This window comes from Indicator indicator, chromosome 35, assembly GCF_027791375.1.
Source record: "Indicator indicator isolate 239-I01 chromosome 35, UM_Iind_1.1, whole genome shotgun sequence".
Classification (NCBI taxonomy): Eukaryota; Metazoa; Chordata; class Aves; order Piciformes; family Indicatoridae; genus Indicator; species Indicator indicator.
Genome location: NC_072044.1, coordinates 6,326,037 through 6,348,604, shown reverse-complemented (window position 1 = coordinate 6,348,604; position 22,568 = coordinate 6,326,037). Strand labels below are relative to the sequence as shown.

At 53.2% G+C, this 22,568-nt stretch overlaps 1 protein-coding gene across 1 annotated transcript; it reads right to left on the bottom strand.

Moving 5' to 3' along the window:
- Positions 1-5,879: 5,879 nt before the first annotated feature.
- NUDT3 (nudix hydrolase 3) lies at positions 5,880-22,080 on the bottom strand. The gene is made up of 5 exons (XM_054395995.1): positions 21,941-22,080; positions 12,474-12,584; positions 7,346-7,390; positions 6,874-6,958; positions 5,880-6,249 (listed from the first exon to the last, which is right to left on the bottom strand). The coding sequence occupies exons 1-5, from the start codon at positions 22,037-22,039 to the stop codon at positions 6,080-6,082; spliced, it is 510 nt and encodes a 169-aa protein (XP_054251970.1). The 5' UTR covers positions 22,040-22,080; the 3' UTR covers positions 5,880-6,079.
- Positions 22,081-22,568: the final 488 nt, after the last annotated feature.

The following is a 22,568-nucleotide window of genomic DNA, read 5'->3' as shown; positions in this document are numbered from 1 at the left end:
CCCCCGTTACACCGCATCCCCCTATCCCCGCACCCTATCAAACCTCCCTGCCCCCCCTGCCCCTCATCGCCCCCCCGAGTATCCCCGCGCGCCGCTCGGCCCCGCCCCGCCCCGCCGCACCTGCGCGCGCCGCGCACCGCCCGCACCAGCAATCCGCGGGCGCGTGACAGGAGGGGAGGGGCGATATGATTGGATGGTGGTCTGGGAGTGGGCGTGGTTAGAGGACGGGCTTGGCCGTCGGGAGAGGGCGTGGCGGTGCCAGGGCGGGGCCGGCAGGGGGCAGCAGAGACCGGGAGGGGACGGCAGGGGGGGGGGGTTCGTGGGAGGAGTTACGGAGAAAAGGAGGAAAAAAATGGAAAAAAGGGGGAAAATACCTGAAAAAAGGACCAAAAAAATTGGAAAAAGGCGAGAAAACATCGGCAAAAAGGACAAAAAATGAGGAAAGGGGAAACCCACCCAAAAACAGGAGGAAAAAAACCCGAAAAATGGGAAAAGGGAAAACAGGGGAAGGGAAGAAGAGGTTAAAAAGCAGGAAAAAAGGTGAGAAAGGGCCCGGGGTTAAGGGAGCAAAAGGCTGGAGGGAGAGATGGTGAGATGAAGGGGCAAGAGGGACACATCTGGGCAGGGTTTGAGCAGCTGGGGAGTGGGTGGGTGGACAGACGGAAGGAAGGATGGATCGATGGACAGATGTGTGGTGAAGGACAGAGAGAGATGGTGGATGGGCAGATCAATAGGCAGAAGATGGATGGATGCTTTGGAACAGGCTGCCCAGGGAGGTGGTGGAGTCCCCATCCCTGGAGGTGTTCCAGAAACCTGTGGCACCTGGGGACATGATTTGGTGGCCATGGGCTCAATGATTTCAGAGGGCTTCTCCAACCCAAACCATTCTATGATTCAATGGTAAAGGGGGGGGGGGAGGGAGCACACCAGATAGGGTCGGTGTGGCCCTGCACCCTTCATTGAGTGGATGCACAGAAGGATGAATGGACAGAGGGATGATACGGACCTGTGGGTAGTCAGAGACTAGCCAGGTGCAGACACACCTGGACTGTCTGGGCAGCATCACCCATGGTGGAACTGCTGTTCAGCCCCTGCCCAGCTGGGTCTCATGCTGCATCTGATCAGCAGTGTCCCTGCCCTGATCCCTGGCCCCAGAGCTAATCCGCTTTGCCCGTGTGGGGCCAGATGGTCCTAACTGGGACAGGCAGGAGCAGGGGACACTGGGGAGCCAGAAGCCTCATTTTGCTTCCCCATAGCTAAAAATCATCCAGTGGGGTGGAAGATCCTGAGAATGGTGGAGCTTGGAGGTCATGGTCCTTGGTGTCCAGGCTGGTGGCAGGATGGGGCTCAGTGCCACCCTGAGCGATCACCTTGGGCCAGCAGCTGCAGATCTGCCCACAGCCCCTCCTTATCCTCTCCTTCATGCTCAAAGGGGCCATTATCTGAGCAGCACCATTGCAGTGGGGCTGGACCCCCCCACTCTGCACCACCAGGACAGGAGCTATCTGCAGCAGGGAGAACCCATCAAGAACTGTGCAGGCCTCTCACTCTGCCACTGCCCATCCCTTGCCAGCCTGGTGCTCTCCTGCCATGGCTAAAAATAACCCCAGCAATTTCTAGGAAAGATCCTTGGAGAGAGCAGGCAGGGCAGGAGTAGCAGCCAGCCAGCCCAGCCCAGCTGAGGAGCTGCAGGGGGCTGGAGGGGCTGCAGGGGGCTGGAGGAAGCAGCAGGCCTTGGGTGCATACCAGGGATGTCCTCAAGTCCCTCCAAATGGCCAGAGCCAGCACTGGGCAAGGGCTGGATTTAATCTGTAGGAAGTAGGACATAGAGGAAGTACAGCTTGGACCTCCCCAGGTTAGTTTCTGAGGCAATTCCAGAGTCAGTTTCTCAAGCAGAACTTCAAAGCTTTCCCTGGCCCACCACATAAACAAAACCCAAACAACAGAACAAAAAAGAAAACTCTTCCCAGCAGCTAGCACGAAGGAGAGATCTGCTGCCCCCAGCCTCACCCATGCAAGGGCTTCCTGCTCCCCCACCTACTCCCCGCTCTGTGTGCAGACCTGGAGATGCACAGCACCCACCCAGCGCCCACCAGCGAGGCTGGGGATCTCCTACAGGAACCCATCCCAGCATGCAGACAACCCAGGATCTCATCCACCTGTGTGCAAACATCTCTGTGGGATGGTCTCCAGCACCGAACCAAGAGCAGAGCAGACCAAAGCAAGGCCACGTGCACGCCCGGTAGCCACTAGATGCTGCTGTTCCACCAACAGAGCCAGGAGGCAAACCCGAGTCACCTGGGAGCAGGACCAGAGCAGTCCCTGTAATGGACAAAGGTCTCCAGGATCTAAGTTAAAAGCTCTTCTCACCCCAAGCCTCTGCAGCAGCTTCATTTCTTGGTGAAGTCTGGCAAAAGAAAGTGATGGCTTTGGAACCTCTCCTGCAGCCTTCACTGTGGGAAAGTTAATTATCCAAACCTGTCCTTCACAAGCTCCCTGAGCACAGAATGGTGCAGGTTGGAAGGGACCTCTGGACACCAAAGACACCTCGAGTCCAAACCCCTCCCAGAGCAGGGTCAGGCTGCACAGGGCAGAGTCCAGGTGGGTTTTGAATGACTCCAGGGATGGGGACTCCACCATCTCCCTGAGCAGCACCAGCCTTAAATTGCAGAAGTTCCTCATGTTTAGATGGAACTTCTTATGGTCAGGTTTGTGCCCACTGCTTCTCATGCTGTCCCTGGGCACCACTGAGAAAAGCTGGCCCCAGCCTTTGCTTTCACTGGAGGTTCTGCCCAGGTGCAGACTGCCTCTGGCCCTCTGGGCGGGATAAGGGTTTCTGAGAAGCAGCAAAATGTGAGGTCCCAGCAGGCAGAAGCACACAACTCCGTATATGCAGCTTCAAGTGCTTTGCTCCTCTGGAACCAGCAGCATGCTGACCACATTTTCTGCATGGAAAAGCTGAGGCCCCAAGCCCAGGCTAGATCTGGGAAGGGAACTGAGGATTCCTGACATTCCCTACACACATTTTCAGCCACTGGATCCTTTGTGTCTGCACAAGGAAAAAAGCAACCCCAGCAGATTCCAATCCCTTTTAACTTCTCAGCTAAGTTTGCTGTCAGGCAAGTTTCAGAGCAGGCTGCAGCACCCTGCCCTGCTACTCACCTGAAACCTGGGCACTGCACACCCCCTCCCCTCCACCACAGCTGCTGTGATGATGCTGCAATGCTGCAAGCCCAGCCCTAGACCTGAGCTCTTCCCTCCCTCCACAGCTACCAGACTGTGTGAACCTCACTATCCCCAGCATCAGCTCCCTACTGCACCAGTCTCAGCCGTGCTGGAAAGCTGAGTCTGATCCTGATGGGGCTCCCAGCAGCAGGCCAGGAGCTCAGCCCCAGACAGGTGAAGCCGGCAGGCAACAGAGTGCCCTGCCAGGCCCAGAGCGTGCCCTCCACCCCTGCTGGCACCCCAGAGGCAGGGTTTGATCGTTGTTCCCAAACAAAGCTAACAGCTCTGTGCAACAAACCCCTCGCTGCCAGGCCAGGCAGCTGTGCCAGGGACTGCACACAAACCGCAGAGGGAGACAGGGAGTGGGGCGGTGCAGGGAGAGGTTCAGGCACAGGACTAAGGCCGCTCCGGGGAGCCACAGCTGCTGAGCAAGAGCTGTTCCTACCCCAGGAGCAGTTTCCAGTCCAGAAGGCATCAGCTCAGCCACTCCAGTTACTGTGTTAACAGCATCAATTCATGCCACATTAAAACACTTTCTTGGCACAATTTATTTTCTGACCCAAACATAAAAGCCATTAGCAGATCATTAACAACACTCTACCCTAGGTTGTCAGGTTAACAGCCCTGTAAAAACAGTTTTCCTTTTAGTTTAGAAACAAAAGTGTGCATGCTGCTGACAGCAGAGCTGCAGCTCCTCCTGTGGGAGCAGCAGCAAAGCATTTCCCACACACTGATCTGTACAGCAGAGACAGAGCTCAGGCAAGGCAGTCGATGGCTCTGTCGGGGGCCGCTGGAGGCTCGGCAACAGCAGACTCAATTTCTTGCACGCTTCCAGACACCAAATTCAAGCCCTTTTTTTGAGAGAGTTTGGTTCAGGCCGATCAGTACTGAGCAAGGAAGTTTTGTACATTCGTCTCTAAGTTGAAATGAGCTGGACTGGTGCACCCTCGGCTCAGTTCCAGCTGCTCAGTCTCAAGCTACTCCTTGAACAATGACTCTCAGCCTTTTCCTCACACGTTAGTGATCACTGGCACTGCTTTTAGCCTTGCCACTCTAGGCTGATGAAAGCAAGGAGAACAAGTGAGGGAACAGAACAGGATCTTAACACGAACAGCTTCTTGCCAGAGCAGCAGGACACCACTGCCCCAGGCCCAGGCTCCAGAGATACTCCTATCAGACTTTCATGTTGTAAGCGCTGCTTGGGAAGAGAGCAAGCTCTGACAGTGAGGGTTTATTGGAGGAGTTTGTGTTAAATAAAGGAGGGAAAACAAAAAACAGAAGGAAAAAAAGTACTGCAGATTGAATTTCACATCTTGGCTATGCTCTGACAAAGAAGTTATCAAACTCAGCAACTGCTTCTTGTCCCAAGCCAGGGATTCATTAATGCCCCTCCCAGAACTTGTACCTGTCCCAAACCCTCCCCCTGCCCCACCCCGAGCCCCAACCCTTCCCATTGCATTTCCCAACTAGACAACACTGTTGGCAAATCAAGACAGCATGAAACTTACATCAATAAAAACAACAACAAAAAGAAATCCTCATCAGGTGGAGCTGCCAGTGCAACAGGGACCATCCTGTGAAGGCTCAGCTCCCCCACCCAGCCCCCGGGCTCCTTGGTAGGCAGAGGGAGAGTGGAAGCCTCTGGTGCAGCTCCCTGGAGCAGCTCTAAGTGCTGCAAAACCACAGGACAAGAGGTTGAACACCTGAAGGCTTTTCCCACCAGGTCTCCTGTTCAGGGATCCACAGGGCGAATCCAGCCCAGGGCTGGTGCAGCTCCCACTCAGTGAGGCTCCAAGGCTGTGGAGTAAGGCAAGTGGGCAAGGAGGGACAGCAGCAGAGCTCAGCGGGCAGCACGGGGGTAGCCACTCCAGCTTGCCAGGCTCTGACTCCCTGCTCCCTCCCACACATAAAGTCAGTTTCTTTCATCACGTTTCTGAGGCTTGCTCCATTTGGTTTTGGCCTTGTCACACAGTCCAGCTCCGGTCTCCTGGTGGTGGAAATGCAGGAACCTTGGCAGAGGCTGCAGGAGAAGTGAGGGAGCAGCAGGGATGTCACCATAACTCTGCCCTCGGCTTCCAAGTGTCACTGCACTGGGTGGGAGATACTGAGGAGGGAGCAGACTGGCCCAGCCACTCGCACTGTCCCAGGTGTGTGGTGTATCAAACACAACAGAAGGCAAACAGATTAGTTAAGAACTCTTCTGATCAGAAGCAGATCAGGGTTAAAAAACCAAAAAATTCCTGCAGAATTTAAATGTTAGAGTCTCCACCTAAAAAAAACAACTTTATACAGCTGTGCTGAAAGTCACCCTCACAGGGGTCTGAGCAGCACCTTACAGTACAGACTAAGACTTGAAGAGCTGATCTCACATTGGAAGTCTTTTAATTAAAGTTGAAAAAAAAAACAAAACACCAAAAAACCCCCAGCGAAACAAACCAAACCAAACCAAACCAACCCCACAAAAAACCCAAACCCACCAAAAAAAAAAAAAAAAAAAAAAAAGAAGTGGCTGTGGCTAGGATGACACAAAGGGGACACTTCAGAACACAAGGCAGAGGTGGGACTGGCAGCCTTGCTCACCAGGCCATGGAAGCAGTGAGGGGAACAGGGGCACTTCATGCACAAAATTTATTGTACAAAACACATCCAAAAAAAAAAAAAAAAAGGGAAAAAAAAAAGCCAAAAAACCCAAAGCCCAGATCCCACCTGGCACTACAGGGCAGCAGTCACACCACAGGCTCTGCCACAGGCTGCTGCCTGGCTGGAGGGCAGGCATGTGAGGGGGAGGGGAGGGGACAGGACAATCCGGGTGTCAGTCTGGTGTGCAGAGTTTCTCTCCCAGGGTCACCTTCAGTCATCTGATGTCAGCCACGGAGCTCCCTGAGTAGGAGCTGCTCACCACGGGGGTGCCGTTGTTCGCCAGGCAGCCTTGCCTCAAGGTCTCAAAGTAGGAGGCCTGCACTGGTTTGTGATATTGCAGAACTCTGATGGCATCTTCTATCTTAAACCATTCCCTTTTCCTTCCTGTGGGGGAAAACAAACAGCAGCAGTTGAGACACTTCCAATGCTGTCCATCCCACCCCAGCACTGCTGCTGCTGAGGTTTCCACCACTGCCACCTGCACTAACACTGCAGGAACCATCTCCCTGCCACTGCTCAGGCATTGGGACAGCCTCTCTCAGGACTCCCCCACTTCAACACCACTCTGGTGGCTCCTCCCCACAGGACAGGGGCAGAACATCCACTGCCCACCAAGCCAGCCCCACAGCTCCCAGTCTAACCCTACCACAGGGATTCTCTGTTCAGGTCAGACACTCACTTCAAGTCCTGCAGAACTCATTCACCTTCATCTGAGACTCCAACTTAAACAAAAGATTAACCCACACTGCCCACAGCTCTTCATGCTCTTTGCTTAGCATCTTAAAAGGACAAGGACTAAAGAGCAAACTGCTGGAGAGGAGCTGTACAGCAGAGCTGACCTCTCCAGAAGCATCAATCTGAGCACCTTTTCTTTCCCCAGGCAGCCAAAGGACTCGCACTGTAACTCCTCTTGAGCACTGGCAGAAGGATGCCAGCTGCTGCAGGCATACCAAGCTGAGGTGGTTTGTCTGCACTCAGCCAGCCAGTGCCAGGCAGCAGAGAGCTTACCAATGTTGACAGAGTCCTCCCAGTCCTCCAGCACCTCCGTGACGATGAGTACGTAAACATAGGTCCTGTGCTTCCTGTCCCGGTTCTGGAAGGCAAAGGAACAGGGGAACAACAAAGCCACCAAGGAGAGCAGGCAGTGGGCACCTGGGGCTGGGAGCTGCCTCTAGAATGCTGTGCATCCCTCTGTGCAGCTCCTCAAACACCACAGCCTGGGCTTGGCTAGGAATAAGAGTTGTGTTCTGAGGGGAGGAAAGGCGGCTCCAGGAAGACCTTAGAGCAGCCTTCCAGTGTCCAGAGGGGCCTGCAGGAGAGCTGGGGAGGGACTTCTGACAAAGGAAAGTAGTCAGGACAAGGGGTGAGGGCTTCCAACTGGAAGAAGCTCCTTTTAGATTAGAGAGGAGGGTGGTAAGGTGCTGGGACAGACTGCCCAGAGAAGTTGAGAAGGTTCACAGCCTCAGAGTCTGAAACTTACCTCGAAGATTCCAACTAATCTTCCCAACGTCCCTTTCACTCCAGCCTGCAAGGAGGTCAAACAGAACAAAAAAGCTTTCAGGACAGGGCAGGGCAGGAAATGCTGCAAAACTCTGTTCAGCTGAAAACTTGGTCCCAAGAAAAAGGACAGAAAGGGATCCTCAGCTCCAACCACGCACAAGGTCCCAGCAATTTGTTCTTCTCTTTTCTATATCCAAGCGATGTTTAATTCCAGCTGGAGGACAGAGCATTATTGGATGATTTAGCAGCTGCATACCAACACACCCCGCAGAGCCAGCAGCTCCTGGGTAGGTTATTGCAGCCTAAGCACAGCCAGAATTCCTTTGGGCTTTGGTAGTTTTGTCCCTTTAAAATGATAGCTGGAGAAAAGAACTTCCAAGTTCCAACTTCCAAGTCTGTGCAAGGCAGCCCCTGACAGCATCAAAGCAACACAGCAGCTCCCAGGTATGCCAGGAGTGTCCCACAGGGATCTGAGACCAGGGAACAGAAACAGCAAATCCTGTCAGGGCTGGAACCTGGCCCTTGCACCAGGAACAAGTCTGCTCCTGAGGTTACCCAAAAGGGAGAAGTGCACTAAGGGAGGCTTTGGACTCAGACACCAACCCAGAGCAGATCCAAGCAGCAGTTTTGTCTTCTCCCGGAATGCTGCTGAGCAGCTGCTGTTCCTCAGACACCTTCTCCCAACTCAGCTTTCCTCTGCTCCACCATGCAGCAAGCCCTCCCACTCCTCTGCCTCCAGACCCCTCCTGGGTTTTTTTCCCTTCCCAGTGATTTCCATTCCCTTCTTTTTTTACCACTCTAAGTGCCTGGAACTCCAGACAAGAGGAAATTCTGCTGCGTTACTTAGCTGCTGTGACACACCACAGAGGAGCTGGCACAGCACCCAGCCATGACTGGTAGGGGCATGGGGCTGGTGCCTGGCAGCCAGAACACATCCCACCAGTGCAGGACACTGCCTCTGCTCCTGCACAACCTGCAGAGCTGAGCTGGCAGCTGGCTGGGTGAGGGGAACTCAGCACTGAATGGTGGCAGCCACTGCAGGACACTCAGGGGCTCTCAGAAAGGAACAACCTGCAGGAATGAAAAGATTTTACTGCTCAAGCTCCCAGCCTGCTAAATGAGCACAGACACCAAACAATGCCAGAGCAACCTCACCACTGCTTCTAACAGCAGCTGATGGTAAAACAGGTCCAGGAGTCCAGGATTTCACAGGATCACAGCACCACCAAGACCTCCAAGATCCAGTCCAGCCATCAGCCCAGCACCACCATGGCCACTAAACCATGGCCCCAAGTGCCATGGGGACTCCACCACCTCCCTGGGCAGCCTGTTCCAATGCCTGACCACTCTTGCAGCACAGAAACTGTTCCTAACATCCAACCTGACCCCACCCTGGCACAATTTCAGGCCATATTTGTAGCTCCCCCTCCAACTATTCCTAGAAATCCTGAATGCTTTCTGTACCCTGCTCCCCGACCTCTGCTTCTAGGAAGGAGCTTTTCAACTGGATTTGGATGTTGGTTTTGGATACAAAATTTCTTGTCTCATCAGTATTGCTGCCACTCTTCTCAGCCCATAGGTGGGCCACTACCTCTTCCCCAGCAGGCTATTTCTGGAACCCAGCAGCAATTCCATGAAGGTCAATGCCCGCCTGTGTGCCCACACCAGTGCAGCCAGCACAGAGCACTGGGCCTGACCTTTGGGGGAGAGGGATTTTACCTTGTCTGTGAGGCTGCTGCTGCTAACATGGATTAATCTCCCTCAGAAGGGAACTGGAAGGCAAATACTGCAGAGGGATTTCATTCAGAGAAATCCTTCAGCAGCCCTCAACCAGCCAGAAAACACAAAGGGCCACCAGGCTTCCACCTTCACAACACCCCAGCCTCTTGCCCTCCACCCTTTAGCTGCTGCTGAACATTGCTCAGATCCCCTCTGGGGCTGCTCTTCTCCAGATATAACAGCCCCAGGGCTCTTTGCTCCTCACAGAGATGCTCCAGGCCCCTCAGCACCATTTGCCCACCAAGAAGCACACTCAGGTATTAAAGAGGACAGACACAGCTTGTGGAATGAAGTTCTTCCTCACTGCCCTGCAGGTTCAAACCAGTCTGCAACATCCCAGGGAGTGCTCAGCAGAGGCAGCTCGGGGGTCAGGGTGCAGCCCTGGGGTCAGGGTGCAGCCCCAGCAGCCCCAGCCCTGCAAACCACTGCTGCACATGCAGGGGCTGGGGATCCAGGACAAGCAGCAAAGGTACAGAGGAAATGAAGCTTTGCTGGTTCTGGTGCTCATGGAACAACTTGTTTTAATAAAGAAAAATTACTGAAGACATCCAAGAACAGCAGGTTCAGGTTTCAAAGCTGAAAATAAGTTTGGGTCAGATGCAAAAAGCAGCCTGCAGCAACACCATCTGTTCCTAGGGACAGCTTTTTTTGCCTTCCATCTGAGCTAGGGAAAATGTGGGTTGGAATTTCAGCTATTTTACTTTGCTCTATTAGGCTCAAAGCCTGCATCTACTACAGCACTGCTGGGCAAGAAGACTGTGGCAAAACCCACTCCAATCTTTGCTTTAATATTTGCAGTAGTGCAGGTAGTAAATCACAGCCATGAAGGCTGCTGGCTCAGACAAGTGCTGAAGACACCAGCTACAGACCTGGCCACACAAATTGTCTCTGTCTCTACCACATCTCAGAGAGGGTTTGACAATTCTGTATTGCATTACAACCAGGAGATGTTTTCACATTTGGGAACCAGATATGAAGTATCACAGCTCTAGGAAGAGCTCGACACCATCCCTCAGTCATTTGTCCCTGGTCCTTGCAATATTCAACCTCAGAAAAGTCTCCCTGTTTGCATGCTGAGAGCCAGCAACGTTCACACACCAGATCACCAACACATGAACAGGGCAGATTGCTTAGAGAGCAGGTTCAAGAGGGGGAAAGAAAGAAAAGAGGTGCAGCAAGCAGATCAAAGTGCTGGCACTGCACTATTTTTGATACTGGCATCAATTGCCTGTTTGATCCCAGATCAAGCACAATCACTCTGGTTTTTGATTCCCAGGAAGAAAGGCAGCCTCACACTCCTGTAAATTTAGAGAACTTGACATTCAGTGAGCATTTAAAGGTCAGGATTTGAAAGATATTGCAAGAGCAAACTGAAAAGCCTTTGGGTTTAACAGATGAGTGTGGAGGCTTCCTTCAGAGTCACTCTGCAATAAGTTTAATTTAAGGCATCTATTTCTACAACATGTTCCTCAGCACTTGTTCACACCCCTAAGAAATCCTTCTTCCTAACAAGAAATTCATCTGGGGAGAGAATGCAACAGTACAGAAAATCCAAGCAGCATCAACAAAGCAATTCCCTGCTTTGGGGCTAAGGAGTGTTTGAAGAAAGCTCCTCCTGCTCCTGGAGGGTGACCCTGGGAGTCTGCAGTGCTGTGAGACTGAGCCCAACACTTCTCACGCATGAGAAGGCTGCTGTGGCTCAGAGCCAGGCTGCTCACCTGCTGCTGCTCTGCCCAGGCACTCAGGTCACTTCCAGTCAGATGCAGCCAGCGTGGGGACCTGCTCTAATCCTCCTGCTGGACAGATCCATGCAGATGAGGACTCTCTCAAACTAGGACTCTCTCAAACTAGGACAAGGACTTGAACTCAAACTGGGACAGAGGCAGCACAGGTTTCACTCACAAGCCACATTTTCAGAACGGGCTCCTAAAGTGTTGAAGATCAGCAAGTGGGAGAAGTCAGATTTCTTTAGGGACCAATTCCTGCAGCATCAGTCTGGCCCAGCTCAGACACACATGGGGACACTGGAGCGGGGAATGGAGAAGTTAAGAGCTCCACTGCCCCTTCCCAGCCCACGCTAGGAAGGTTGTGGAGGTGAGCTGCTGGGGGAACCCTGCTGCCTTTGGAGCTGTGGATGTTTGCTGTTGCTGAGCAGAGAGGAGCTGTGCTGGGAATGACTCCAGCCTGCCAGGCTGCCACAGTTTGAGTTACACTGGGCACAGCTCCACGTGAGGCAGGGAACACCAGCTGAGCGCGAGGGGATTATCTCAGCCAGCCCAAACCAGTTCCTTGGCTGCAGACTGAGCCCATGCCAAGGCTCCCTTTCAGCCCCTGAGCTGTCATGGAAAGAGAGAGACTCTCCCAAGGCTCTGTGCTGCCTGAGGCAGGGGCAACACAGCTCTGTTGCAAGGATCCAAAAGACAAAGCCATCTCTCTCCTGAATGAGCCCTTGGCTTCTGCATCAAATCATCTGATTATTAATGACTGGGCTGTGAAGCAGGACTCTGCAGCTAAAAATATTGCCATTGTTCTGGTTAAACTCACTTTGGCTTGGACTCAGCCTGAAAGATCACCCAGCTGTTAAAAAAGCAGGAGCTGTATTGCAAGCAAAATGTCAGCAGCAATCCCCAGCACCAGCAGGACCTGAAGGGACTTAAAAAATTCCACTTTGACTCCATCACCTTCCATACCTTCTAATAAGATGCTAGATTATTAAAACATCCAAAGAGAAGCACATAGCTCAGAAACTGCCACATGAGATTAGTCCAAAGGCAGCAGCAGGTAAAACCTTCCTGTAGCAGGCAATTCAATAAAGCAGCTGCTGGAGAAGCTTCCTCCCAAGTCCCACCAATTGGCTTTGATTCTTGTCCCACAGCACAAACATCTGGAATCCTCTTGAAAGCATTTTTAATCCTGCCTTATGTAACTGTGAACCTACTTGGTCAGCCACATGTCATCATGTAATCGTTCCTCAATCCCAGCATCTCTCCACCTTGGGAACACTCAGGGGTAAATTCTGAAGCCAGGCTTTACACACAAGGGAGCAGCTGCTGCCTGCTCTTTGAATTCCTCATGAAGAACAGAATTCAAGACCAGGCTGGATGGGGCCTGGGGCAACTTACTCTAGTGGGAGGTGTTGGAACCCCATGGCAGGAGCTGAAACTGGATGACCTTTCAGGTCCCTACCCAAGTACAAGCACAGCTGGGTTTTGAAGTTCCTTCTCCTCAGACAGAAAGGCAGACAGCAGAGTATCCCCATGTGGACTGAGGGAGCCTTGGCTGAGAAGCAGCAGCGAAGCTCCAGGAGCTCCTGCTGGTGCCCAACTCACCTCCTCACAGACTTCTCGCACCGCAGCCACGCTAGGCTCCTCCTCGGGCTCCATGCCACCCCCAGGGACAATCCATCGATCAGGATGACGACTGCTGCTCACCAGCAGCACCTGTGGGGAGTAGAGAGTAGCTGAGACACAAATTGGAGGCAGGCAACGCTCTTTGCCAGATCCCAGCTGAGGAGAAGCTTTCTCTGCATCTCCCACACCTCCGAACAGGAACAGCTCAGTGCAAGCCCTTGAAAAGACTCCACCTTCCCAAGAGGATTTCCTCAGGTCACCAGTGACATCCAGGCACTCCAACGCTCCATATTACTTCACCTTCTCACCACCTCAGCCTGTGGCAGAATCAGATTTGTCTCTGGATACCAAGCCAAGGACTTGATTGGTGGCACAGCATCACGAGACTCAGGGAGGAAGTTTCTCCTCCTGCTCAAATAGAACCTCCTGGGTTCCAGTTTTTGCCTTTTCCTATCACATCACAGAGGCTTTCCTTCATCCTGACTCACTACCAGCATCACACTGGGAAGAGATGGGAGGGCAATCCCTCACACCAGGTCAGGAGGTCACTCTGAGGACAAAACTAAAGGAATGGATGCTGAAGTCTGTGTTTTCTTGCCAGGTAAGGAAGCATCGTCTTTGCTGTTTCCCCATTTCCATTCACAGTTTCCAGCTCAAATGAAAAAAATAAATCTCTCTATGTCTATTTAGCTAAAGAAAAGCTGCTGAAAGCCATCTTGGGAAGCCAGGAGAGCACACTGCACACCACTGAACTCCTGCCACCTTCCACTTGTGAGAAACAACATCTGCCAAGAGAATTCCTGTCCAAAGGCTCCCAGAGGAAAGACTGCAGCACTGCTGGGCCCAGGACAATGCTGCAGCAACACACCAGGAGGAACTCTGAGGTGTAAACACCAGTTTTAGGCAGAGTAAATTAACTTCAGCTGCCCTGGCAGCTGAGCTTTTGCTGACTAGAATGAAGCTGCAGAGGGCTGGCTGGGAAGGAAGGCTCTGTCATTCTCACACTTTTATGTAATCAGACTATTTCCTGTTTAATAAAAAGGAAATCCCATCAAGGGAGAGCAGGAAACTGCTCCTCCAAGGTCATTCTTTTAAACCAGCTTTAAACAGGATATTGCTACCAATGAGCTCCCCCCAGACAAAGGGATCTCAGCCAGCCCCAGGCTGAGCTGAGACACTGCTGGGGTCTCAAAAGCCACCCAGCTAAAAATGGTCTTGGTGGCCTCGAGCATGCAGCACATCCTGAGGGACAAGGACCAAGGTCCTCAGAGTCCACACCACAGACTCCCATGTGTCTGAGATAACTTCTGAGCTTCTTGGCTTGCTGGGGATAGCTTTTGGAGCCAAGCCCTTTGGGAAAGCATTTGCAGGTAGGATGATGTCCCAGCCAAGCTGTGTTTTCCAGGCTTTGGAGGACAATTCTATCCTTTCAAAGCAGGCAAATGAGCAACAAAAACCTCTGGACAGGCAGGAGGCAGCCCTGAGGTAGCTCTCACACAATCGGTGAGGTAAGAGAAAGGTTAGGAAAATAAGCAGAGTTTGAAGTCTGCAGCAGGGCCTCCTAAACAGTGCTGGACTGCAGCCCTGGTGGGAAACAGCCTTCAAAGTAGCTGCAAACAAAACACCTAAGCACGCTCCCAGCAGCCCCACCAGCCTCTCCAGGGAGCCAGGAAACACTGCCCAGGCCACCACAGGCAGAGCTCCATGGGAAAAGGGGAAAAGAGTTTGGCACCATGAGAAATCTGGGAGTCCCTGATACATGATGCTGGCCTTAAACCAACCTAGGGACTTGTGACAAAGGCGTGGAGTGACAGGAGGGGTGATGGCTTCCAACTGGAAGAAGCTGGATTGAGATGAGACTTTAACAAGCAATTCTCCCCCAGGAGGGCAGTGAGGCACTGAAACAAGATGTCCAGAGAGGCTTGGAGGCTCCCAGACTGGAAGTGTTCAAAGCCAGGCTGGATAGCACCTTGAGCAAGCCAGTCTGGTAGGAAGTGTCCCTGCCCATGGCAGAGGGGTGGAACTGGATGATCTTTATGGCCCCATTCTGTGAGTCCATGATGCCTGCACACAGGTCTGTTGTGTTCCCACCAGGGGGCTGCTTTTCTCCACCCACCCTGAATAATGGTGCCCTGCTAAGCAAAAAGCAGGCAACCAGGAAGAGGAAGAGAATTAATTCCCAGTACCAGAACAGAGACTGAGGGATTCCCAGGTTCTCTCCTATTGTGCAGGATTTAACCAGCCCCCACCCATCAATAAAACAGCAGCAGCTCAGCTGTAGGGAACCTGGTTCCTAGAAAGAGGCTCTTGAGAAGGGCTGCAGCATTGCTAGAACCTGGGCCACAACCTCAGCAGGAAACGAGCTGTGAACATTGCAGACTCCCAGGAGAAGCCTGTCCTTAGGCTGGAACCTGTGGGCAGCACCATCAGGCTGGCAGACCTTGTAAGAAACAGCAGACAAGATGTTAAATACCTGGGATTTGGCCTCTGCTGCCAGAAGCCAGTCTGGAGTTACTGCAGCAGCCCTGGCACCTGCCCTCATGCTCCCCAGCAGTATCAAGCCCCCAGTCGTTTCTTGTGCACAGTGACTGAAGACCGAACTGCCACTGTCAGAGCTCCTGTCACACTTCAGCACAGACCAAGGCAAATGCCACCTCCTGGAGAGGCTGTGCAGAAGATGGCTGCCTCCATGGCTGTGAGCCTGGACACTCAGAGTGGCTCTGCTGGGAGCTCTCCATTTAATGAGTTTCTGTGCTCAGGAGGCTGGAGCTGAGCTGTGCTGGCAGCTCCCAGATCTGCCCCATGCCCAGGCAGGATCCTGGAGCCAGTGCAGTGTCCAGCATAACAAAGACCTTTGATACTTTTGCTCCCAGTTAGCAAACACTCTCCCAGACCAAACCTGGTGTTGTTACTGTGCCTAATGCCCCAGAGCCGACAGAACTGGGATCTCAGCTCCACACCAGACCCTCCCTGAGCACTAAGAAGAGCCTCTGCCGACAGAGCTCAAGAGGAGCAGGAGGGAACAAGAGATACTGGAGCCAGCAAAGCCACACAAAAATCCATCTGATTTTTGCAACACAGCCCCAGTGACCCTCACACACAAGCTGCACCTTGCCAGGCTCCTGAGCCAGGCTGGTCTGCCAGCACACCAAGGCTGACAGAAGGGCTTCTCCCACCCTCTTACTAATCAGGGCACACCAGGAAGCCAGCACATAGTAGTACCAAGGACAGGCTGTGGTCAGCAGGCTACAGCCAGCTACAAACATGACAGAGCCTGCAGCTAAGGCCAGGCCACAACCTCAGCAGCAAGCCACAGCAAAGCCCCCTGCTCAGAGCAGAACAGAGCAGAGCCCCCAGCAGCAGTGCTGCTCTCAGTGCTCTGCTCTGCCCTACACGAGGGCTGCTCCCACGCACACCTTGCTCTGTGCAGGGCTTCACCGACAACTGCTACCTGGATACTGGAGGCAGGACACTGATGGCAGAAAGCTGGAAGGGTGTCAAGGGCTAGGGCTGCTCTCTATTAACCACTCTCCCTCCCAAAGGCATGAGTGACTGCTCTCTTCCTGCAGGACAGCACAAGCAGCAGCCCTCTCCCTCCACCCACGTTATGGTTAGATAACCACAAGAATTATCTGCAAGAGGCCTTTGGCAGCAGGGCCGGGGCAGAGCTGAACGCCTGGGCCAGGAGCGAAGGGCTGATAAGGAGGCACTGCCAGGGGAAGACCCCAGCACTGGGAACCTCCACCTGCCTCTCACAACCAGGCTGCTGACCACTCAGTGCTCACACAGCTGGGCCAGGTGGGCTTCTTCCAGAGGGAATGCTGCCCTGCAAAGTACCTTTGGAACTCAGGACAGGAGGAGGAGGATTCTGGCCCTCTGCAGAGACCCCAGGCCTCTGCTCAGGGTGGTGGCTGAATCCCCATCCCTGGAGGTGTTTCAAAGCTGCAGAGCTGTGGTGCTGAGAGCCATGGGCTAGGCCCAGCCTTGGCAGAGTTACAGTGGTTGGACTCCATGATCTTGAAGGGCTTTGCCAACCCAGCCTCTATTGCTAAGAACTAGCAATGGTTAATTCTCCCCATCACACCAACAGATGATATCTGCAGGAGGAAAAATAACCACCCAGGTCAATAAGAATGCAAATAGCACCCAAGGCATCAGAACCATCTTCAGAGAATGCCACCCAGTAGGTACTGGTGTCCCTCCCAGTTTCATGTGAGGATGCACACTGTCTGAGCACAGTCAGTGTGCAGCACCCCCACACAACAAAGGCAGCTACAGAGGCACAAATCCTGACACAAACCCACTCCAGATGAGAGCTCCTTCCCTGGGCCATGCAGCCTCTCAGCTGCACTGAAGAAGGACTTTTAAATCAGCCAAGTGGCTGTTTCCCAGCACACAGCACCTGGGCACTGCTCCCTTGCTGTCCCAAAGGCAGAGCTGAGAGCTTCATTCTGCTCTGCCCCACTTCTCTGGATGTCCCTTCACAGCAGGATCAGTTCCTGTATTCCAAACAATAAGGATGACATCCAGGCACACAATCACCTTCCCTGCACAGAGAAGGTTGTTTTTCTAGGCACTGAGAGGCCATCGATGGAAGGAGGAAGTCCCCTGGCAGTAGCCCCAGCTGGATGCATCCCTCAGCTGCTTGGACTTGCCTCCATGCTTCAGCAGCTGGTCTGAAGGGTCCTGAGATGAAGCAAGCCAAGGAAATTGTGATTTCAAAAAGCAGGAAGAAGACAAAAAGAACAAGGAGAGAAAGGCAGAAAAAATAGCTCCAGCCTCTGGTCAGGCAAAAAATGAGTCTGAGATAAAAGGGACTTCAGATGAGCATTACTCAGAGGAGCAGACAGCAGCCACCACTGCTGGGTCCCTCTCAGCAAACCCAGGGGTGGAGCACTCTCCTCTTTCCTTATTCATCACTTTCCCTCGGCTGCGGCAGAGCAAAGCCAACTCAATTCTTCAATTTCACAACAGCTCACAGAGCTTCCAGTAAATTGAGTGAAAATTTAACAGTTTTCATTCTTTTGTAGTTTAGGAAAGCTGCCCTCAGGACAAGGCTGAGCTGCTGAAGATGAAAGCTGAGTTCTGCCAAGGTTTGCACTGCAGCTCCTGGAGAACAGCAGCTCCGAGCACAGCTGGGAGGGACAGGGGAAGCACAAGGGAGAGAAGAGATTCTGAGTGGCCAGCACAGTGCTGGAGATGTGGCAATGTGCTAGCAACTGACAGGGAGAGCCTGAGCTGGTTTCATCACAACCTGTTGATGTAGCTGAAGGGAACAGGGAGAACCCAACTGAGCCATCAGGACAGAGGCTCTGAGGCTGTGTTGCATGGAAGGGGCCATGAGCAGAGGATGCTGAGCTCCCTTTACATCTCAACACTGAAGTACTACAACTGCTTCCAGCTCTCGTAATTTTTACCTGGAAGCAAACAAAGGATGGCCCAGGAACACCATGGGATCATCAGTGTAGCCACGGAATCACTTGGGTTGGCAAAGCCCTTCCAGACCATGGGAGTCCAACCATTCTCTAACTCTACCAAGGCTGGCACTAACCCATGGTCCTTAGCACCTCTGTAGCTTTAAATACCTCCAGAGATGGGAATTCAACCACCTCCCTGGGCAGCCTGTGGCAGTCTTTGAGAACCCTTTCAATGGAAAAGCTTCTTTAATCTCCAACCTAAACCTCCCCTGCTGCAACTGGAGCCTGAGCACAGGGGAATGATCCCTGCCCTGCTCCTGCTGCCCACACCACTGCTGATCCAGGCCAGGATGCTGGGGGTCTTCTTGGCCACCTGGGTACACTCTTAGTTCATCTTCATCCAGATGTTGACCAAGACTCCCAGATGTCTACAGCTAACCCAGAACTGCTGTATTCCATCAGAGCTTGGTTTAAAGCTGCCCCAGGCACAGCAAGGTCAGGGCAGTTTGCACTCCAGTTCCTTCCCCCAGCCGGGGCCACTGTGGGGCTGCAGCGACGCAGCCCCTGGTGCCGCCCAGCCGCTCTGCAGCCCCCTGTGCAGGTTCTGCTTCCCCACCTCAGCCCAGCCTCTTTCACAAGGCCGCAGAGGCACAGGCTGGGCTCTTGTCCTTCCCAAAGCCCTGAGGATTGGCCACTGTTAAGTGCTTTCAGCAGCTACAATGAGGGCATGCTGGAACTTGCAGCTACAGCAGGGCAGGACTCAAAGCCAAAGGGTTCCTTTTCATTCCTGTTCAACTGTAAGGCAGAGATGCTGCTGCCACCCAGCAGCCTCCCATCTGCTTCTCAACAGTAAGAGAGCAGTGCCACTTTCTGGAGCATGTCCCTGTGGGAACAGCTGGGCTGCACTGGGAACACTCCTGGGCTGTCCCAGTGCCACTGAGAGGCACTGTCATCAGGGGCAACACCAGGAGGGATCCTGGAGGTAACACCAGATGCAGGATCTCTTGACCTGCAGCCTCCCCATCCCCACTCCTGCAGAGGCAGCAAACAGCACAGGGTTTACCCCAGCAGAGTCCTGGTGTCCTTTGACTCCTTTTCACACTCTGTGCATCCATCCTGTTGGCTCCCCCTCCTCCCTCCTGTCCCTACAGACACCACTCCTGGATGCCTCACTCTTTATGGAGCAGCACACAGCAAGATGATTTATTTTCCACACAGCCTAATTAAGAGCTGTGGTTTTTTGCTCCATTTGAAGATGGATGTTGAACTGAACTCTCCCTGTACTGCTCTGTAAAGAAATATGCAACAAAGCCATCACTGCAGCCAACAGCTGGGGCATCCAAAACCCTTCCAGAGCTTCCCTCGTGTCCCAAAGTAGCAGCTTCCAAATGGAATGCAGAGAAACTGGGCAACCTCAAGCAGCAGAAGGAAAAAATGAATCACTTCAAAATTAAAAGACACCAAGTGTAATGTACAAGACTTTTATTTGCAAATCAAATACCTAACCAAAAGCCATGCTGCTGGAGAGATCCCCACTGATTGCTGAGATTAGAGAGAAAATTAAAATCAATGGACTCCAGAGTGAGGGGGCAAACACCTAAGGAGAAAGAAGTGCAGCCTCCTCTCCAAGCATAACCAGAACTGTTCTTATTTCTTCTTGCTCGCTGACAAAATTGTCTAATTCAGGAACTAATTAGGGAGAAATAAGGGAGAAAACTTGTGGGGGGGTTAAATTCGTATCAGGCAATTAAAAGCCAGAGGTCAGATCTATTTCTTAAGCACTTTAAACAGTAACCAGAAACAGCCAGTCCTGGAACAACCAAAGAACACTTTAATGCAGCAAGTTGAAATTATTTACCAAAATAGCATTCCCCCCCCCCCTTTTTAAACAGTAATCTTGATACATCTCTAACACACACACACACATTTTGGTTCTGTTTCCCCCCATCTCCCAGGAAAGGCCTTTCAGTAGATCTCCATTTCCATTTAAATAGCAGTAATCAATACTCAAATACAGCACAGCACAAGCCCTGCATTCTCCTCCAAGAGAAAAAGAAAACCAAGGAATCTTTCCCAGACCTGTTGAAACTACTTCACTACACCTGAGGTCACAACTCTGGTACTGCCCAGCATGAGTGGCATCAAGATGGGTCAAAAAGATTTCTCCCAAAGCTTCTATAAATGCCAACAAATGGGAATTAACCTCAAGAATAATTAGAGAAAGTAACAGAAAGGGACGATTCCTGCCTGGTGCTGTCAGCAAGGGGTAGCAGTGCAGTGAAGTAGATCTCAGGCCTTCTGCCTCAGATCAAAGAGCAGCATCTGTGAGAGCCTCCACGCTGGGCTGCAGGTGGTCAGTGTGGTGTGACCTGATAAGAACGTCTCTAAAGGTTTTTGTTGGGAGGCCACTTCATGAGGAGGTGAGAACACAGAAAGCAGCTTCAGCTCTGGGTTCAACACCTAGAGACCATAAACAGGGGGTTGGAAAGCTGTCTGGTGTTCTCAGGAGGCCAACTCAAAAAACCCAAACTGCCTGGGGCTCACTCACAGCAGCACACACAGCCTGCCCCTGAGGAAATCAATCCACACCTCGTACTGCATCAGTTACAAAGCAATCAGTGCTCCTGAGGTGTCATGGAACAGAACTCACCGCCTGATGTTACTGGGGAGATCAGATGAGGCCAGACACTGAATGACCAAAGCTGCAGTGGGAAGGTGATGCTGACTGCATCAGGCAGTTGTTAAATTCACCACAGAATGGGTTGGATTGGAAGGGTCCTCAAAGCTCATCTAGTTCCAATCCCCTACCATGGGCAGGGACACCTCCCATCAGCCCAGGTTTCTCAAGGCCTCATCAACCTGGCCCTGAACACCTTCAGGGAGCAGGCATCCACAGCCTCTCTGGGCAACCTGTTCCAGTGTCTCCTCACCGTCAAGAATTTCCTCTTAGACAAATTCCATTTTTCTTCAACCTGCTGCACTCAGACACTCTTGAGCACTGCCACACCTGCCTCACGTTGCGTAGAGTCCCATCAGGCAGCACCCATGGTGATGAGCCCCAGCATTATTACACAACTGCTTTCATCTCCATCTTTAGTTCAAAGTATCATAAATTTCCTCAAAGCCACGTGGGAAGGGCCAGCTGTGACCAACACTTCACCAAAACACTGCCTTCATTTCAGACCAGTTGTGCTGTGAATGTTGACACTGCTCACCATGACAGCACAGCTACAGAGGGGGTGTGGAGCCTCCTGCCCCGCGTTAAACAGTAACCGAGGAGTGTACTAATTGTCCCTCCTCCGGTGAGCTGCCCGCCTTCCCTGCCGATTTCCTGCAGCTACGAATATAATAATGAGGAGAACAAAGACTTTACCATGGCCACTCAGGAGCCAGTCAATTAAATGAAGTATGCCTGACTCCAGAAACAGCACAGACCTGCAGCCCAGCTCGTCCCCACCACCCCCAGAAGATATTGAAGGAGAACAGTAAAAAATTGCACATCAGAAGAAAGTTTCTTTTTAACTCCCCGCACGATGCAACCACCTAGCAACAAGGGCCGTTATTGCCCTGTCTACCTTTAATTCCCACTTCCTTCCCAGCCTCTCTGGGCAGCAGCTTCTGGCACTCCATCAGGCCCCTTTTATCCCAGTTTCTTTTTATAAATCCAAGGTCAGGTTTCCTCTCCCATCTCATGTGATGTGCTGGACTGAAGCTCTGCCAGCGTGCTTGGGTCCACTCTACTGCCAGGTCCCAGCCCGTGCCACAACGCTCCTTACCAGACAGTTCCACCACCCCACACGCACAACCCTTCCTCCCGGCCGCTTCTCTCACGTTTAGCAGAGAGAAGAGGGCACAACACCAACTGCCTCAGCGATGCCTAACCTGCACCCTGAAAGCAAACTCTGCAGAAACCGAGCGTCACCCGGGCGGCGCCGGCTGCGGCACGGGGGGTGCCCGGCTTCGCCCCCACCCCTGCCCCCCGCGGGGCACACAGAGCCCCCGGGGATCACACAAGTCCCCGGCCCTCACCTCCTCCTCGCTCTCGCTGCGGAAGCACAGGCAGGCCGCCCGCTTCTTGTAGCCGTCCCCGTCGTAGGTGCGCGTCTGGTTGGACTTGAGCTTCATCATCCTCCGCTCCGAGGGGGCGGCGGGGGGACGGGGGGGACAGGCTGGAGGACAGTGAGGCCCGCGGCCTAGAGGGCGGGGACGGGCAGGGTGGCGGCGCCGCGAAGGACCCGCCGGGGCTCCCGCGAGGGGCGGGCGGGGAAGGACGGGGGACGGAACGGGGGGGAACGGCCGCCTCGCCGCGACAGTCTCTTTCTCGGTCTCGCTCTGTCTCCCGCAGGCCGGGAGCTACCCGCTACGCGCTGCCGCCTTTCGCCCGCCTCATCCCTCCCTTCACTTCCATCCGCTCCACCGCTGCTGCCAGCGCTCCGGCCACCGCCGACGACGACCGCGACGCCATCTTGGGGCACGTTACGCAAACGGCGTACAGCCGCCGGGCGGAGGAGGCGGTGGCTGCCCCCTACCGCTTCACGGCGCTCCCGCCACGCAGACGGAGCAACCCGACTTCCAGAATCGCTCCCCCCCGCGCAGACGACACGGCACCACGCCTCCGCCTCCCTGCCTTAGCTTCACCGCGAGCCCTCTGCGCCAG